This window comes from Marmota monax, unplaced genomic scaffold (assembly GCF_021218885.2).
Source record: "Marmota monax isolate L192 unplaced genomic scaffold, Marmota_monax_Labrador192_F-V1.1 WCK01_AAM20220418_F8-fsc00007, whole genome shotgun sequence".
Classification (NCBI taxonomy): domain Eukaryota; kingdom Metazoa; phylum Chordata; class Mammalia; order Rodentia; family Sciuridae; genus Marmota; species Marmota monax.
Window position 1 is genome coordinate 5,090,926 of NW_026692781.1, and position 20,641 is coordinate 5,111,566.

The 20,641-nt window shown below is 32.7% G+C and overlaps 1 protein-coding gene across 9 annotated transcripts in view; it reads left to right on the plus strand.

Annotated features, from left to right (window-relative positions):
- The window catches only part of Ubr3 (ubiquitin protein ligase E3 component n-recognin 3), a 228,214-nt gene that overhangs the window by 46,184 nt on the left and 161,389 nt on the right, over positions 1-20,641 (plus strand). For all 9 annotated transcript variants that reach the window (XR_009227002.1, XM_058580166.1, XM_058580168.1 and 6 more), the window contains 5 exons: positions 7,218-7,284; positions 11,506-11,636; positions 12,722-12,950; positions 19,164-19,343; positions 19,964-20,097. Coding sequence is in view for 8 of the 9 variants with exons in the window: in XM_058580166.1 (XP_058436149.1) it covers positions 7,218-7,284; positions 11,506-11,636; positions 12,722-12,950; positions 19,164-19,343; positions 19,964-20,097 (741 nt within the window). In the remaining variant the exon portion in view is untranslated. The remainder of the gene's footprint in view (positions 1-7,217; positions 7,285-11,505; positions 11,637-12,721; positions 12,951-19,163; positions 19,344-19,963; positions 20,098-20,641) is intronic.

Genomic DNA, 20,641 nt, shown 5'->3' on the forward strand with positions numbered 1-20,641 from the left:
CGGACACTTGTAGGCACAAATGGCATGTTAGTATTTCTACTTGACATTTTATGAAAAACTGGATATGACTTAAAGACTAGAATTTCTGCACCTTTACTGTGTAAGACCCATGGGATTATGAACCAAACCCTTTTTGTGTTTTTATATACTTGTAATTTCATAAGTAAAGGAAGATAGGATGAGAAGAGGACAGCATCATCTTAATTGCTAAAAAAAATGTAGAGGTAATTGTAATAATTAAAAAAGTATTTTAGGACCTAGGAATGTAGCTAAGTAGTAGATCACTTGTCCAGCGTGTGTAAGGCTCTGGGTTCCATCCCCAGTACCAAAACAATAACAACAACAACAACAACAACAACAAAACAACCCTCCCCCCCCCCAAGCAAAGCAAACAAAAAACAAAAGAAAGAAAAAAAAATAAGTTGGAATTTCGAATTGGAAGATACTCTAGATATAATCTAATCCCAATACTTCATTTTTAAAATGAAGAAAGATTAGAAACTATTAATAACTTTTTATTTTGCAGTTTTATTTGAAGGAGTATATATATCACAGTCTACTTAATTTTATTATACAAGTTGTGTCAGCTATTGGTCTCTGCTGTCCCTAGAGGAAAAGAACGTTATGTACTCAGCAGTGCTATTTATACACATTACATTCTTCATACGATTACTTCTTATTCTTTTTTTGTGTAGCTCATATGAAATAAGAGGAGAAAATGTTTGTGTTGTGTGGAACCAGAAAGAAAATATATTAAGAGTACATCTTAACTATGTGAATTATTTTTAAGATTTAAATTTATATCCTTATTTGTTTTAATTTATAACCATAATCCAAATCAAAAGTAAATTATTTTATATATAAGTGGGTCTAATTAGAAAGTTTCTTAGAAGAAATAGGATCTTTTAGGTAAAGAACTTTTTTTAAAATATTTTTTTAGTTGTAGATGGACACAATATCTTTATTTTTATTTATTTATATATTTATATGTGGTGCTGAGGATTGAACCCAGGGTCTCATGCATTCGAGGCAAGTACTCTACCACTGAGCTATAACAATACCCAGCCCCTAGGTAAAGAACTTTTCAAGAGAAGATTATTCACTGTGATATTTTTCCTTTAGCAGTATTTATTTGTCTGTTTGCAATGACCAGATCATTAATTTCTGTAACTTTGATGTATTTAGCTATTAATATAAGTGAAATAATTTAAAACACTTTTCTCCTGGGGAACTATGATCAGGTGAATGAATGTTCATTGTTAAAAAATTGAAAATATAAAAAAGTACAAGGAAGAAAACATTTACCTTCAGGCCTACCATACAGAAATAACCATTGTTTATTAATTTTGCTTGTTTACTTCTAGTCTTTTTTTCTTGCATACTTTCACATAATTGAGAGATAATCATTAGCAAAATAAAATAAGTCACTGTGTAGATAGGCTCTGAATATTCTCACCTTTATTAAAGACAGAATCCAAAAGAACAATTAAAACAAATTTGCTAAATATTAGCAAAGGTAGGATTATTGAAATTGAAAATTGGAGATGTTTTTTCATAAATGAATAAGAAATAAAATAGCTTTACTTCAAAAGATATAAAGTTAAATTTTAATTTGTAATCATAAATTACATTAATGGGGAGGGGTGAGGTAGAAAATCACGTAAACTTTTGGTGAGAAAGGTCTTAGACATATCTAATATATTTCTTTTCCAGTGCAGGAATTGATTTTACAACATTCCTGACAATTGGTAAGCTTCTCTGTAAACAGTTCCAGTGGTAGTGAGCTTACCTAGTTTATGGGCCAACTTGTTCCTTTGTTTAACAGTTCTTATTATTAGGAATTTCTTATCAATATTGTATAATTTCACACATTTATTCTTATTTTGTCCTCTAGAGAGATTTTTATTTTAATTGCCATATGATATTGTAAGGGTAAAAGAAATTGAAGTTAAAGCGTAAAAGTTAAAGGGTAAAAGACCGGGTATTGTAAAGTTTCTAAGCTGCAAGGTCTGAGTTAAAATGTAAAGGATTAGGTATTGTTAGGTTTCTATGCTACCTGCAAAACCTGAAATTTCTGTAGCTGTTAAGACAATGCTTGGAACCGCCCAGTAAATATTCCCCCTGATTGCTTGGTTGTTTAATAATTCAGGGCTCTGTGTGATCTCGCATGTAGGCATTGCAGGGTCTAGACCAATCAGTTTGAATGTGTACCCCGTTTAGAACTGACCTATCACCCCCGCCCGACCTGTTCCCGCCAATGTATGTACTAATCAAGTCTAAGAATTGTTGTTTGACTTTCCCGCGGTGTATAATGATTTGTTAAAGGAGACTGTGATGTATGTAAAATCCCCGCCCTCCCCCAAAAAAGTGTACTTAAGCAGTGCTCAGCCCCTGCTCGGGGCTCTGGGCTGTTCTCCCTTCTTGAATGGGCACGGAGCCCTAGCATGCTAGATCATTAAATCCCCTTCTACCAATTGCATGAGTGGTCACTTGGTGGTCTCTTTCTCCGACGCTTCGCCGGACCCTTACAATATCCCTTTAAATATCTACCTTTATTTAATATTCTCTGTTGTGCATAGCTTTTTCTTTTCATCTATTTAGTAAATTCATTTCCATTTAAAATCTATGATCTGGTTCTGTGCACAGTGAAGAGACATCTTTTGATAAGAATACTGTGCCTTCATTTAGGCCTAAAGTTTTTTGCTAGCCTATTAGTAGCTATTTTAAACTGTTGGCAGGAGCCACAGTGGTCAAATAAAATGCCTAGGGTGTTCACTCCCCTCCCCTTCCAGTTCACAACTAACAAGTTAAAGCTTCCTTTGTTCTTGTAAAGTTGATTTAAAGTCTCAGATTACAGTGGTTTACTTAAATCTTTAAGTTTTATTTTATTCCAGTTTTTCAAGATCTCTTGGATTTTATTTTTATTAAATAGTCTCATTTTTTTGAGTATTATTTTAATCAGCTGTGAATTTACCTGACTTCTTTTTATGGGGTTTGTATTTTTCATTTGCTTAGTAATTCATCAAAGAAAAAAAGGACTAATTTGAATTGAGAAACTCTTTATTGTGGTCATGATAACTGTTTTGCTATAATGAATATATTATATAGGGATTTTATATACTGGTAGTTGAATATGTTTTTCTTGTCTCAGGTCTAATTGTCTCTTCTCTAAAATAATTTGCACCTATGTCCATAGTTTGTCCCAGAAACACTTGCAGCAATGGTGCCTTGCCCCCAGGGACTAGTAAAATTCTAGAAGGGGGCTGGGGTTATGGCTCAGCGGTAGAGCACACTCCTTGCGCATGCAAGGCCCTGGGTTTTAAGAGAAGATGAATAAGTAAATAAAGTATAGCATACCTGCTTTGTGTGTGTGTGTGTGTGTGTGTGTGTATGTGTGTGTATATATATATATATATGTATACACGTATATACGTATACATACATATATATATAAAATTGTGTCCAACTACAACTATAAAAAATTAATATTAAAAAAAAAGTCTGGGGCCTGTACAAATGCTGAGTCAGGATTGTACTCATTTTATTTCACCTTATCAGTTAAACCCTCTTCCCAGTGTCCTCTACTGTTTCCTCATGGATAAATGGGAAGAACTTCATTTCCCAATAATGAATTTGAAAGGATGGAAAATTGTGGTCATGATGACTTTTTTTTTTGCTTTGATCTTCCTTAGTGTCTGAAATTCCAACCTTTGGGAGTTATTTCTGTTCTTTCTCAAAATAAAAATATCATATTTAGATGACACAGTAGTCCATCATCTTGAGCAGTTTGTTGTGATTGAGATTAGAAATCAAGGCAGTATTTCTTAATAAATATTTATTAACTTAAAACTACAACCCATATTAATTGTTGAATAAATAGGAAATAAATATTGAAAAATGATGATAAAATGAGCTATAACTCTGTCACGTAGAGGTAACTCATTATAAACATCTGCATTCTATTTTAAGTTCTTAAGAAAAAGTACATCAGGACTTCTACCTTAATTTGTAGTCTAGAACATTTCACTGTGCACTCTGAACATCAGGCTAGGTGCTATCACAGTATAACAGAATGAAGAATCCTGGCCAAGAGGGGACAAGATGTAGTCTACTCTCAGAGATACTCAAACCATTTTGGCAAAACCACATTTGTCACTTTGAAAGGGAAGACAATTAAAAATATTTCAGAGGTCAGCATATCAGAAGAACTTCATGAATATAAACAAACAAGTAAATAAATAAATACATACACACACATAAATACACACATATACACACATATATACATACATATATATATACGTATATATATAAAACATCTGCATTCTAACAGATCTTAATACATAGACTATTTTAATGGTTTCATGCTATAGTCTTGTATCATTTTTTTCCACCAATGATAATTTTGACTATAATGAATATATTAACATTTTATTTGTGTAGATTGCTTAAATGATTTCTTATTCCATATGTTATTGTACATAACATGCTTTTTTCACAGTAATGCTTTTTGAATGTCATCTGGTAACAATGAATATAGAGTTCTAGCATTGTTTTTTCTTTTATGGTGCAGGTGTGCTATATTTTATTTACTTATCCATCTTCTCTTAAAAGCCAGAGATTGTTTTCTTTTGCTTTTATACATAATATTGTTATATGAATAGTCATGTACATACTTCCTATTCAGTTGTCTCATTACTTTTTTAGGAAAAATTCTTAGAATTGGAATTTCTGTGTTAAAAACACTGTAAGGAGTTTTGACATATATTATCAACTTGTCATTCAGAAGTCTGTACTATATACTTTCACCATCAGTGTGCAAGAGTACTAATTTTTCCACCACCATAGATGAAGATAATCTATTGTCCTAGTTGTGTTTGCATACCATGATATTAAGTCCAATCCCGTGGTCCATGTCTCCAGATTTTTGTCTTTGTACCTTAGTTCATGCTCTTTCTCCTCTTTATCTTCTCTTCTTCCTCCTCTCCTATCCCCCCAGCCCGCACCCCCGCCCCCCTATCCAGGGATTGGACCCTGGGGTGCTTAACCATTGAGCCACATCCCCTCTGTTTTTTTTTTTTTTTTTTTTTTTTTGCTGGTAAGAACTGAATCCAGGGCCTTGTCTGTATTAGACAAGCAATATACCACAGGCAAAAAACTCTGCCATCTCTTTTCTTCTCGGAATGACTTTTCCTTCTTTTGCTTGGCTACTTCTACTTGTTCTTTAAGACTAGAAGGCCAGAAAATTTATAAAACTTCATATTGCCATGGCCATTACTGGATCAAGGATACTTTTTACAAGGGAAGTTTATTTTTGAAATTTATGGTGTGATTCTAACCTGGGACTTAACATATTTTTTCCAACTTTGTCTTTTGTCTCAGGTCTGGGAGAATAGTTTCATAAATTGCTATTAGTTGAAATCTTAAATCTGAATTCTTTGGGCCCTGTGGCATGATATTCACATTTTTCTGTCTGTCAAGAATCCAAATTTCATTCTGCTGAATTTCTCCTGGGGCAAGGTTAGAGTGGTAGAGGAGGAGGAGAGTGTAATTTGATAGTCTTGCTGCCAGGTTGATGGCCATAGAGACTGGACAAAGTGAGGGATTAACAGGGCAGGAATATTGAAGTGCTCAATAAATGCTGAATAAGTAAGCTAAATGGTAGCTCCGGAAAACCTAGAGAATAACCCTGAGGAATGATGCTGGATTTGACAGAAACCCTCTAAAGGATATGAAGTATAGGCCAAAGAAGCAACTCCAATAAATCAAGCTGTAGCAGGAAGCTCAGACTACTTTTCTACTTTGGAGGTTTAATCAACTCTGATTGAGAAAGTATTTGGAAGTTTTTACTACAGTTCTAACCTGCCACCAGGTTAGAACTAAATCTATGCCAAAATATTAACACATATGTCTTATAATACCAGTTGACTGATATGCATTTGATATAGGGAAAGGAAGTATAAAATGGAAGTTTTTGTTTTATATGTAGAATTCCTGATTTAGGAGAGATGGAATAGTGGGGTAGAATCATAACCTGTAGATGAATAGGAAAATCCTGAGCTCTATTACAAAGATATTAGAAGCCTTTCCAATAACATTTTAAGAAAATTAGAAGTGAGCCCTTATACCTAGAATTACCTCCCTAAATAGGTGCACCTGTAGCTTTATATGACTTTCACAGTGGCAGGCTCCTGCATCTGCTTCTCTTCCCTATGTGTTGTCTCATCTGGCTGATGCCCATTTTGCTGCTGTGCAGTGTCAGCATCCTCTGAGACAGCCTGAACCATGTCAAGGTGTTTGCCTGGGCATACAAATTATCTCCCCAGGTACCAGTTATTGTTTCTATTACTTTTTTGGTTACAAACTTGAGTAGGTTGTGAGTGGTTTTCCCCTCACCCTTTTTTCTCCCATAATCCTTGTTATTTTAAGTGTGAGGGTTTTCAGGAATGCATGTATCACATGTGAACAAAAATGCCTATATTTCCTTCTTTGTTTTTTCCTAGGCGTATTTTGATTTATTATTATTATTCTATTATTTTTAAACTGTCAACTCCAGCTTCTAATGCGTTATGTTTTTTTTTTCAGAATTTGATTTTTTGAATTCATTTTGTCTCAAACTCTTTGAAGCTTTTATCCTATTCATTACTTTAGTCCTCTCCCTTTTTCTCTTTTTTTCTATGATAACTTTCTCCCTATTCTCTTAACTTCTGAGTGTAATTATTGTCATGTATATGAGGTTAGGAAAATTTTTATTTTGGCATTTTGGGGTGCTTAAGAAGCTTCCATTAGAAGCATAGGTTAAGTTTAAGAGCTTTTGTATTTTTTTAAAAATATTTATTTTTTAGTTGTAGTTGGACACAATACCTTTATTTTATTTATTTATTTTTATGTGGTGCTGAGGATTGTACCCAGGGCCTCACACGTGCTAAGCGAGTGCTCTACCGCTGAGCCACAACCCCAGCCCTAAGAGCTTTTGTATTTTAACACTAAGGATATTTCACTATATATTTAAATAAAATTAGCATAAAAAGATTTTTTATAGTAAATACATAAAAGTGAAATATGTTTAATAGTGTATAAGCATGCATTTATTATGTTTAATTATATATGTGTATAAGCATGCAAATATTATGTTTTAAGCACATTTATATTTATATAAAATGTATAAATTTATGAATATGACTATTTATAAATCTAATGCTTTTTTCCCCCTCCAGGAGGATCAGGATGGGAGTCAAGGCTTGGGCAAGAGAAAGAGGGTAAAACTGAGCAGTGGCACCAAAGGTATAAATAAAGTATCATTGGTATAAATTGAGAGAGTGTGTTTATGTGTGTGTATATTCTGTTTTTTCCTTGAGCAAAATGCCCAGCCCCCAAAAAATCCTTGATCACTAAGGACACTTGATGGTTACTAGAGCCACAGTGACATCAAATTTTTTTTGAAGGGACAGTTATATTGTTAGATTTATCTAATGTTGGAGGAAGTGTTATTAGGAGGTAGTTGCAGGGACCTCAAAAGCAAGTAAAACTCTACTAGGATTTAGTTCATTGTTTGTTATCATAAAACGAGCATTATCATATGAGTCCTCAAATAGAAGGTTTTTTTCATTAATTAATTGATTTGGATCCAGTGTTTTTGGTGTAGAGTTTTAGTTTGGTTTTCATCTTTTTATAATCTGTAGTATGCATTTTCTAGAGTGGAAAGGAGGAGCAAAGGAGAAACAGGGGAGAGAAATACAGAAACACAATGTACAATGGCAATGAATGAATAGCATTAAACACATAGTAAAGGCTAATGAAAAACTAAACGTGTTTAGTCAAAGCAAGAGGTAGATATGCCTACAGTAAGGGAATAGATTAGTAATAATAATGGGTAAAATATTTATTGGCTTTTCTTTTTTGGGGAGGTACTGGGGATCAAACCCAGGAATGCCCTACCATTAGGTACATCCCTAGCCCTTTTTATTTGAAACTAAGTTGCCGAGACTGTTCTAGAACTTGTGATCCTTCTGCCTCAGCTTCCCGAACTGCTGAGATTACAGGGCTACCATACTCATTAAATTGTTTTATATGTGCTAGATACAATGCTAAGCACTTTGTTGTATTATTTGACTTAATTTTCAAAGTAACCATTATGAAGTAGGTTTTAGTATTACTTCCATTTTATGAATGAGGAAATGGAGGTATGTTAGAGATCTCAGCTAATAAGAAATAAATCCTTAATTCAAATCCTAGAGCCTAAACTTTTAAGCACTGTTTTTCTTGACTCTCATTAGTGGGCAACCTGTGCTTTGGATTTTTGCCAGGGATGTCTAAATTGTAATATGATCCATTTTCTGGGTTAATGTGGTCTATTATAGAGTCTCTAATGGTTAAAATATGATTTTGATGAAAAGAGTTCTTTCTTTTGCTGTTGATTAAGTGTATTGAGACATTTATAGGACTACCTGGAAAGGTGGAAGCAGTGGGTAATTTTCATTATAGGCTCTTCTTCTGAAGGACGATTTCTGAAGTTTAGTGGGTGGTTTAGTTTTTATAAGAATTTGATTCAACATTTGCATGTGAGCTGAAATAAAATATGTAATGAAAGGCAAGAGGCCAAGTACTATGTTAAAGTCACAGTCTATATTCATAGCCTGAGTTTTAAAGATGAAGAAACTGAAGCTTACAATGTGTTAACTAACGTGGTTAAGATTACTGAAAAAGAGTTAGTGAGGTTGCAGAGGTTGGATCCTCAGTCTAGTTAAGACCTTGCCTTACTTATGCATTTACACTGCACTGATTGTTTAGAAATATCTTTTTACATTTTAACTTAAGGCAGATTAGGCATTGTTAAAAGTCATGACAAGATTTTAAAAGTATATAATCAGGTAAGTCATATAAGCGTTTTTTCTTTTTAATATCTTTATTTTATTTATTTTTATGTGGTGCTAAGGATCGAACCCGGGGCCTTGCACGTGCTTGGCGAGTGCTCTACCGCTGAGCCACAATTCCAGCCCCATCATAGAAGCGTTTCTAATCACATTCCATAATATTACACATAAAACATATAACACAAGCTTTAAAATCTTGTGAGACGGACATCACCATTTTAAGAAAATCAACAAAGACATTGCATTTTTTTCCTTCCTGAAGATAAAGAAATTGAATTCCTCGTAACTGCAGTTATTCTCATTTTAAGAGAAGTCAGAACATTTTGGGGTGCATTCAGATTGATTGTTGATTTAAAACAAAGTTAATGTATTTTCCTTCTAAGTACATGCCAATTAGTAATGATGGTGGCTTCAGACTTTTCATTTGGCTAATGCAGGCTTGCAGACATAACTATGAATTCTAAGATTAATAGCACTAGTTGTGTTCAGCTTTGTGAATATGTTAAGGAGCATTTATTTAGGAATTTTTTTTTTTTTTTAATTTGGTAGTCTGAAATTTTTAGTCATGTAGGTGCTAAGTGAATTGTGAGAATTAAATAAGGTATTGAAATGTGCTGTTGATTATATTCTGTTTTTAAGTTATGATTCTTTTATTCCTGTTATCTGATTCTCTTAGGTCCTACTTTTATTACTTTTTAGCTTTGAGTCGTCAGTATAGATCTTTGAATATATTTTGCCTCATTTCTTGCAAGCTTAGTTTATTTCTGTTTTTAAATCATTATCACACCATGGGAATGATGGTGTTTCAGGAGGAAAAGATTTCTGTTTTACAAGAAGAAAATTCTGAGTTTTGAAAAATAATTACAAAACTCTAATTGTATTTACACCTAATCCTTATTACATATTGCTTATACTGATTGCACCAGAGGAATTTATTTCCAGAACATACAAGATTTTTTGGGGATTTGTTTTCTTCTTTAGTTATTCATAAAGAAATAGGGCTAAAGTCATATCTAATATTAACCAATTCAAGATTTAGTAAACTCACTGTGTTTTATAAAAGAATCAAGTGATGGCATATTGAGCCTACATTGTTACTCTTTTAGACCTACTACCTGAGGAGATGTGGTGTGGACATTATTGCTTAATAATAGAACTGTGAACTAAGATAGTGTTAATTGAGAAATTGCTACAAGGTTACCCTGCAAGATATTTGAACTGTGATGTATAGGGCTATACTTGACTATTTTGAAGTGTGTATTACTGACACCCCCACTGCCCCAATCTTCCATCTAATTCTGCACAGTTGACATTTGCTGTGTCCTTATCATTTTCAAGGAAAAAAATTAGTGAGCAAAAATATGAGTTAGAGAAAGTGAAAGAGATAGCAAAAGTATTAAAACTATCCAGTTCATCAAATACTTGTTGAGATTTTCTGTTGACTAAGCATGGCAAGGATGTAGAAATTTTTATTCTGTAGGTGCTAAGTGAATTGTGAGAATTAAATAAGATACAGAAATGTGCTGTACCTAGACTTCATAGAGGGGCACTTGTTCTTAGAAATAGGCCTTCTCTTTAATCTGCATTTGAATATCTTTATAAATAAAGGGTATCACTTACCTTTTCCCCTATATGTGAAGAAGGCGTCTTGAGCCCAGTGCAAGTACACATATCTAAAATTATTTATACGTTTTTGGATATATTCTTACCAGAGAAAAGTAATATACTAGAGGAAGCAGCACATAAGGAGTTTCCTTTAGTAGTGATATTAGTATCTCATTTATGGGAATTCTTTTAAATAAATAGATGAATTATTGAATCCTATAAAGAAGATATCTATCCTTTTTTTTTAGAAATGAAATATTTTGGTGTTATTATGTCCTAAGCAATATTTCTTTTTAGCTTAAAATTATCACTGTTATTTTAATTAAGTATTATTGAATAGTTACAGGCTGAATATCCCTTATCTGAATTCATTGGGACCACTTTCAAATTTTTGTATTTTTCAGGTTTTGGAAATTTGGCATAAAATTTACTAGTTATATGCTAAAAAATGTGGAGCATTTTTAACTTTTTAATATTTTTTTCTTAGTTGTTGATAGATCTTTATTTTATTTATTTATGCATGGTGCTGATAATCAAACCCAGTGCCTCACACATGCTACTGCTGAGCCAGTGTCCCAGCCCTAATTTTTGATGAGGAATGCTCAATATATATTTTGAATCTTTGTAGAAATTTTAGATAAATGGCCCTTGTTTAAGGACAATTAACACTTATTTTATTACTAATTTATATTAAAATAAAGAGATGAAGTGTTTTGTTATTTATATGATTATAGGAACTTAATATTGGTATTATCACTACATTATTGAAAGGGTGTCCTTTGGGCTGGGGATGTGGCTCAAGCGGTAGCGCGCTTGCCTGGCATGCGTGCGGCCCGGGTTCGACCCTCAGCACCACATACAAACAAAGATGTTGTGTCTGCCGAAAACTAAAAAAAAAATAAAAATAATTAAAAAAAAAAAAAAAAAAAAGAAAGGGTGTCCTTAATTTTTAGATATTTCAGGTATTTGTGTTTGATGTGCTGTTAATTATAGTAAGGATTAAATGAATTTTCTTTTTGTTAAGCAGATCAATCCATAATGGATGTATTGAAGCATAAAAGTTTTCTAGAAGAACTTTTGTTTTGGACAATAAAGTATGAATTCCCTCAGAAGATGGTCACTTTCTTACTCAACATGCTTCCAGATCAAGAGTATAAGGTATCATAATTTTTCTTTCTTTTCTAAACTTTGCTTTGTCATCATTAAATCTTTTTTTAAAAATGTATTTCTCAGGTGAGACTTATTATATTATAAATCTAAGGATTGACATAACATAAGAAAACATTTGCTTATTCTCTTGCTACCACAGGGTCTGCACAAAACGCACACAGGACCTTAGGTTTCTCTTAAGAATTCAAAAAGTCTTTGTAGAACTTGAAGGGAATGCTGGGGGACAAACATTAAAAACACAAATGTAGAGGTAAATATGTAGTTAGAAATTATTCTAAATTCTCTGAAAGAAAGGTAGTATAAAATGCTATGATAAAGTTTAATGGGGTAGCTGAATTTAGACTAGACTAGGAAAAACACAAGGTTAATAGTTGGTGGCCACAGTTGTTAAAGAGAATAGTTACTGACTCAGGTATGAATGTAGGTAGAAGTTTTTAGTTCCAGAGGGTTTGAACTCATCATTTATTATCGTGTGGTTGTTAATGGCAAAGTTACATACCTCAATGTATGAAAAAAGAAAGCATGGTATAGTTGTTATGGTGTCTTTATTTCTTCTTAAAAATTATGACAGAGGAAATGTACTTCCTGCATATGAAGGAAATAAAAGTAAACTAAATAGCACTTTAGACATTTAGTCAGATCATTTTCTGCTTTCATATCAAATAAAAGTTTTTACTTGTGGAGTAATCACACTGACTCACTTGTTTAGTAGTATTAAATTCTCCATGTGGTTTGTGGCTTAGACTTTAGATTTTGTTGTTAAAGTAGGCAGCACATAACAAAGACATATCCTTAGACCTTAGTAAATTGATACTTGTGAACACAGCGAAATTCTGTATTCTTAAACCATAGTGTTTGCAATTGCTTTAAAACTAAATTTTTTTAACCATCAAAATATTTGCTGATATTCTGAAAAAGGGAAAATCTGACTTAGGACTACCATCATCATTGAATTATTTTTTAATTACTTTGGATTTCATCACAATTTAGTAATAGCTTTAAAATATTTTCAACATTATATTTGTATTTTAAATTCAGTTAAACTAATGTATTGTTTTCCTCCCTATTTGCAGGTTGCTTTTACAAAAACTTTTGTTCAACATTATGCTTTCATTATGAAAACACTGAAGAAAAGTCATGAATCAGACACAATGTCTAATAGAATTGTGCATATTAGTGTTCAGTTGTTCAGCAATGAGGAGCTAGCCAGACAGGTAACAGAAGAATGTCAGCTGCTGGATATTATGGTCACTGTACTATTATACATGATGGAAAGTTGCCTTATTAAAAGTGAACTACAAGGTAAACTTCTTGACCTGTCATATATTTCTCTATCTCTGCCTGTTCTATTTTTTTTAAACATTTATTTTTTAGTTATAGGTGGACACAGTATCTGTATTTTATTTTTATGTGGTGCTGAGGATCAAACCCAGTACCTTATACATGCTAGGCGAGCACTCTACCACAGAGCCACAATCCCAGCCCTATCTTTGCCCATTCTTATTTCTCAGTGGTCCTTCATTTTAACTTCTCTTACATCATTTATATTACTTGAATATTTGTATGTACTGGGCACTGTGTTGAATACTATTCATATAATATCTCAGTTAAGCTTCTCAACAACTCTCTGAGATTGGCATTATTATCATCACTTTAAAGATAAAGTACATTGAAGCTTAGGAAAATTAGGACATTTGCTATAGATTATACAGCTAGCAAATGACAGAGCCAAGGAAGATTTCTTGTTTCCTGAGGTGAGAACCTTTGTTTTTCACCTTGGCACAATCACATGAGAAGACTTTGTCTTCATTTATTTGTCCCTGGAGCTAAACTTAAAAACAAATAATAAGCAATATCTCAGATTAAGTCATAGGACCCACCCATTCTTTGGGGAGAAGAGATTTTTTTTAGTTGAGCTTTGCCTTGTTCCACTGTTGTACCTTTGTTCATATTAGCTTCTATTTTCTCAGTATACTCACAGTCTGTATTCAGAAATGACATTGTATCCTAAACATTGATATATGCTCACTGTAAGACTTAATGCCTTATATGTAATAATAGCTGGCTAATTATGATAGCTACCATCTTTTGAACATTCTCCATCTGTCAGGCTCTTTTTTAAGTACTTTTATGCTTTATTTCGTTTAACTGCCATTAATTCTATGAAGCAAATATTGTTGACTCCATTTTATAGATGAGGCAACTGTGTCTTAGTGATTTGAAGTCATGGTCTCTGTCATATAGTTCTAAGTGATAAGGTTGAGTATCTGACTTAAAAGCCCATGCTCTTTCTACCCATGATATGATTTTGCCTTCTTTGTGCAGGTGTAGTGGGAACATAATGTATTGTTTATATTAAGCAATATACCTCTTTACTTTTTTAAAGAAAAATTTAAAAGCTGCTTTACATTATAGTTTTTCTGACTTTATGTAGCATGACCTTTTCTTTCTTTCTTAGAGATTTAACTATATTTGTTGATTTTTTCTTTTTGAATAGTATCTGTCATTAATTGTATTAATGTTATATAGGATCATATTTAGAGAAAGACTTCAAATATAGAATTTTTAATTCATAAACTAGAAAACTTTTAAAATAGAAGTATCTGCTCTAAAAATTTTATTGATATATTATAATTATGCATAATAGTGGGATTCTTTATGTCATATATGTACCTGGACATAACATAATTTGATCAGTCTCACTTTTTACTGTCTTCCCTTTCCATCCTCACCTCCTTCCTTCTGATCTACTGATCTTTCTTCTAGTATTATTTCAATCAGTATATTATAATTATATATAAGTGAGATTCATTGTGATGTATTCATATATGGACATAGCATACTTTGATAGATTTTCTTCCTCAGTACTTTCCATGCCCTCCTCTCATCCCTCTTTCTCATTCTCCTTTCTCTGTTGGTCTGCCCTATGTTTTGTGAGATCTCCTTTTTTCATTCCCTACCCTCACCACCTCTAGGTTCTTATAAGAGAAAACATTTGACCTTTGATGTTCTGAGCCTGGCTTATTTCACTTAGCATGATGTTCTCCAATTCTATTCATTTACCACTAAATGACATAATTTCATTCTTCTTTGTGGCTGAGAAAACTCCATTATGTAAATATGCCATGTTTGCTTTATTCATTTGTCTGTTGCTGGGCTCCTAGGCTGGTTCCATAACTTTGCTGTTGTGAAATGTTCTGTACACTTTGGAATGTGTGTATAACTATAGCATGCTAATTTTAGTGCTTTTTGATAAATACCAAGGAGTGGGATACCTGGGTCATATGGGTGGTTCCATTCCTAGTCTTTTGAGGAACATCAGTACAGCTTTCCACAGTGGTTGTACCAGTTTACAGTCTTACTCCCAATCTTTGCCAGCATTTATTGTTATTTGGATTCTTGATGATTGCTATTCTAACCGGAGTGCAGTATCTGCTTTTTTTTTTTAATACCTTTATTTTCTTTATTTATATGGGTGCTAAAGATTGAACCCAGTGCCTCATAGGTGCTAGGTGAGCACTGTACTGCTGAGCCACAACCCCAGTCTAGTATCTGCTCTTTTGAAAAGAATCTCTTTTTTTTTTTGACTAAGTAATTTAGTTGTGCTTAAGTATGGTTTGCATTTGGTCTTTAAGGAAGTATGTTTGGGGAAAAGATGTGTGAGTTTGCTTCTTCTTCTTTTTTTTAAAATCATCAGCTTTCCTGAGAAAGTTTTTTTATGTCTTTCAGGCACTCATTAACCCATCTCAGTTTACCTACCTCAATTTAGTGTTCACTCTCATCATTCTATTGAAATTGTTATGTTCAAATATTGTCCAGGACTCAGGTGATCACGTGTTAAATATATTACAGTAGATTACATTATCTCCAAGCCAGTGTCTAAAACATCTTCAACATCCTTCAAACTTTGCTTTTTTCTCTTTAAATAGTAGCATGGCATTTGATAATATATATATATATATATATATTGCTTTTCTAAAAGCACTATAAGTGTTCCCTATTTTTACATTAAGGATATCAGAATGATCCTTAAATATATTGTGTAGCTACAGATATTACAATAGGATCCCTGTTTTTTTTTTTTTTTGAGAGAGAGAGAGAGAGAGAATTTAATATTTATTTTTTAGTTTTTTGGTGGACACAACATGTTTATTTTATTTTTATGTGGTGCTGAGGATCGAACCCATTGCCCCACGCATGCCAAGTGAGTTCACTACTGCTTGAGCCACATTCCCAGCCCCAGGATCTCTGTTTTTAACATTAAAAAAATTTTTCAATAGCTTCTTTGTAGACTTTGCTTAAAATGTGATTAGATAATGTTTTGTTTTGTTTTATTTTATATGATATGCTGAGGATTGAACCCAATGCTAGGTAAATACTCGACCACTGAGCTACATTCCTAGCCTCTAGGCAGTATTTGAACATTTGAGCTATACTGTTAGTAAATATTGAGCTGATGCAATGAGAATTTACATGACTATAGCAATAGCTAGACTAAAAGGAAAAAGCCTTCTAGTGGTACAGGATCCCTACTCAATGCCTTTACTTTGTTATATTAATTTTTATACTCCATGCTAATTGTGAATCCAGCCATAACTCATGATTTGCCATGCCCCTGAATTTTACAATTTGTCTTATGAAACAGTTTGTATAAAATGTAATTTAAAACCATGCATCACATAACTATAGGAATATCTGTAGATACTGAAAATTCCAGATTGATCTTCTGTCTGGCTGATAAAACTAGTTGTTGGAATATTTTTGGATGTCTTTAAACACTTCAAATGCACAAACTCGTTAGTTATATCAAGCTTTTTTTTTTAAAAAAACTTATTCTATGTGTATGTGCATGAACATATGAGTGTGTGTGTGTTTTTTTTTTACCACTGTTTAGCCATCTAAAGATACCCTAAAAACCTGCAAGTCATCTTTACTTCTTTTTATTTCTTGTAGATACAGCAAACATAACCAACTCTGTCATTTTAACTTTCTAAATATCTTTATAGCTACTTCCATTCATTTCTGTTTTTATACCACTGTTCCACAGTTCAAACCAGTGTCATCTCCATATTTCTTTATTTCTACTCATCACCACTCTCCTGTAGTTCCTTTCCATGCTATGCAACTAAATCATGTTTTCTCTCTTATCCCTCCCGCCCCCATGGCTTGCTGTTCTTGTCACATGATTACTCCCAATGTTGCTGATGTGTCATTCTCTAGCCTCATTTATATTATCCCATCTTCTGCATGTTCAAATGATTCTACCCTTCTTTGTTCAAATGATTCTACCCTTCTCTTACATTATTGCTCCTTTACCTGAACACCATTTGTTCCCTTGTGTCTAGTGTATTTGGCTCATCCTAATTCTTATTACATTTTATAGGTCTCAGTTTAAGCATCACATACTCAGGATAGTCTTTCTTGAATTGTATACTAGCTTTATTTGTTCTTGAGATTCTTGAATTTTCCCTTTAACATCCCTTACCACACACTTGTTTAGATGTTAAGCTCCGTGGACAAAGAGATATAATATATATCTTGATTTTTTTTTTGGCTTTATTCTTAGAGATTAGTAGAATACCTGACCCTTAGTAGGTTCTCCTAAATATTTGTTGATGAGTGAATTTCATTTAACACTGAATCATTGCTTTTATCTGTAGTGAGGAAAGTAACAATTTTGGTAAAAATAGAAGTTCTAATTATTTCATTATAAACCCAAAGGCGTTTTTCACAAGAACACAGGAGTATTTAAAGCAGTGTCAGGAGAATAGTGATTTTGATCAGTTGTATTCTGCTTATTCATCTTCTGATTTCAATTACATAGGACAGTTATTCTCTCTCTCTTTTTGGTTAATCCCAACATCCTTTAGCACTGTCCCATCAATATCACTGATTCATTGGCTCAAAGTGGCAGTATAAGGAGGTTGCTTTTCAGAATCTCAGGTGTGAATAATTTGAGAAAGGGTCCTACCCTCACCCCTACTCCCTCCTTTACTTATTAAATTACCTTTTTTTCATTCATTGAGAAGTACTAAAAGACAGCATACTTTGCTTCACTGGATTTTGTTCTTCAATATTGTTTAATTTAAGGGCTGAATAAAATAATTCCATGGGCTAAAATATAAACTTAATGTGTAGAAATTAAGAAGTGCATTGGAGGACCTACTCACTGATGAGTTTGACAGTAGGTGGATAGTTGAAAAAGTTGGTTAAAGTGAGGAATCATTTAAAAATGACACACATGAAGCTAGTGTGGTGGCATGCTTTAATCTCAGCTTTTCTAGGAGGGTGAGACACGAGAATTGCAAGTTTAAGGCCAGCCTCAGAAATTTAATGAGACCCATCTCAAAATAAAACACAAAAAGGGCTGAGGTAAAATGTCCCTGGGTTAAATACCCAGTACAAAAAACAAAAGCAAACAAACAAAAATATGTACCTTAAACATCATATTTTAACTTGAAACACAGAAATGCATTGTTCTTTCTTCAGTCTTTTAAATTTGGACAAAACGTTTTCAGGATAGTGTCTTTGACTGGAGTTTTATCTCATCTTTTTTGTATGTACTGTATCTGTATATCGTCATATGTGAATTCCAGTTTCAGTTCCTTAAAGTTAGAATGTAAAGGTCGTTGTGACGCAAACTGAGTGTAAAATACATCTAGGCTTTTATGATTTTTCTGCTATAAGGTTTTCTCCCCTCCCCCATACTTATTGCCTCTCAAAAACATGTGATCCAGTTTCTATAATACCTCTTAAAATGTATTTATTGATATTTCCTTAGTTCATGCACTTTTGATTTAGATTTTATACTTATGACAAAAAGAATAGTTAGCACAAACAGAAATAAAAAAACATATTCCTCATCTTGTGGACTAGGAAATAGATTACTATTCTTGAGCCTTCTGTGTCTGATGTGTATTAGTATGTTTTATAGTGCTAATAAATTTTAATGATAAAGATTTTTGTGCAGTCTAGTTGTTTCCCACTGCAACAATGTATTTAAAGTTTGAGGATTTTTTTTAAAGACTTGAGAGGTTTACAAATTTTTTGGTCTTTTATCTTTGAAAGATTGTTTGTTAACAAAGTTGTATTTATGTATTCCTTGACTAGAAGAAAGCAAATATGTATTACTTGAATCATTTAGATTTGATTATTAAGGTAGAATGAGATTAATCTAGGGATAAAAATCTTATTGATAAGGACTGAAAATATTATTAGAATAAAAAATATTTTATGAGCATATGGTTAGCTCAATATGCAATAATAATTACTATAAAAATGTACCAAGTTCTTTATGTTAACATCTCATTTAATCTTTTAAAATATATATTTTTTCCCATTTTACAAATGAGGAAGTTGGTTCAGAGAGTCCAACACACTTAGAGCTATATAGGTACTAAATGGTAGGCTGGGATTTGAATTTAGATGCTTCTGATTCTAAGATGTGTAACATTCTGTATCATTGGCAATTTTTTTTAAAGTTATTTATTTTGGGGCTGTGTGTGTCTTTTTTAGATGAAGAAAATAGTTTACATGTGGTGGTGAACTGTGGAGAAGCATTACTGAAGAATAATACTTATTGGCCTCTTGTTAGTGATTTTATTAATATTCTTTCTCATCAAAGTGTGGCTAAGAGATTTTTGGAGGACCATGGTTTGTTAGTTACGTGGATGAACTTTGTATCTTTCTTTCAAGGTATGAATTTAATCTTTTTGTTAATTTTTTTTTTTTTGGTTCACAGATGTCTCATGCTAAACTATTAAATAGTATTTAACAATTGAAATGTCTCATTATTTTAATTGTTATTTATAAGAACTTTTATAAGTTCATAAAAACACCAGGGAGTTAAGAAAAAGTGTTGAATTATTAAAAAGGAAACTTTTTTTTTTTTTTTTTTGTGGTGCTAAGGATCGAATCCAAGGCCTTCTATATGCTAGGCAATTCCTCTACCACTGAGCCACACCCTCGCCCAAGAGTGTAATTTTTTTTAGCATCTCAAACCATTAATCTAGAAATGTGAAATCTAGTCTTCCATAAAAATTTCAACAAGCATCAGTTAAGATTCTTCCTTATTTAAAGATACCCATTTGTTATATGAGACATTCACAAAGTGTTATCCAAGAAAACATAGTTTGTGAAAAAATTTTAAAGTTCTAGATTATTTCATTTTAAGTAATTTATTTTTGTATGTATTATGCAATTTATGTAATTGTGTGTGTCAGTTGTGTTGGGTACTAGGAAATGTTTTACTTGCTTTTTAACCTGAATTCTTGCTTCTGTTTGATGGGACCTATGTATGCTTTAATTTTTGTAAGGTATGAACTTAAACAAGCGAGAACTGAATGAGCATGTGGAATTTGAGTCTCAGACCTACTATGCTGCCTTTGCTGCTGAACTTGAGGCCTGTGCACAGCCAATGTGGGGGCTCTTATCACATTGTAAAATTAGGGTATGTTGGAAATATTTTTGGTAATTTCTGTATTTGTTTTAAAAATAACTGTATAAGAAAAAGATTTGTGAAAAAAATGGCATGTTTATTTGCATATAATGTACAGGGTTTAATTCTGTTTCAAGTTGAATTCGGCTTTGTGAAAGTTGACTTGAGACAGTAATTTTTATTCTTAGGTTGAAATTAATTTATATTATCTGATCTTCTCAGCCTGCCCCTATTTTGAATAGTCTTTGAAACTTTGTAAGTCTCTACATTCACCTTTATTATTTCTTTTTACTTATTATCAGCTGTCTAATGCTGCTTATCTTTCAAAGGGTAAGGATACTCCTTGGTAAAATTTACAATATTCAGATTCCAGGCACAAAATAAATTTTACACAGCTTCCAGTTGTTGATATATAATAAGTCACTGGTTTGACAGGTCCCCAGAATTCTTAAGTAGTTCAGAAAAATGAAGTCTTCTAATCCTATTAAAATAAAGACTTGACTAAATATTTGATATATGATCCCATGAAATCCAGCTTAGTAGCATGCTGGACAAG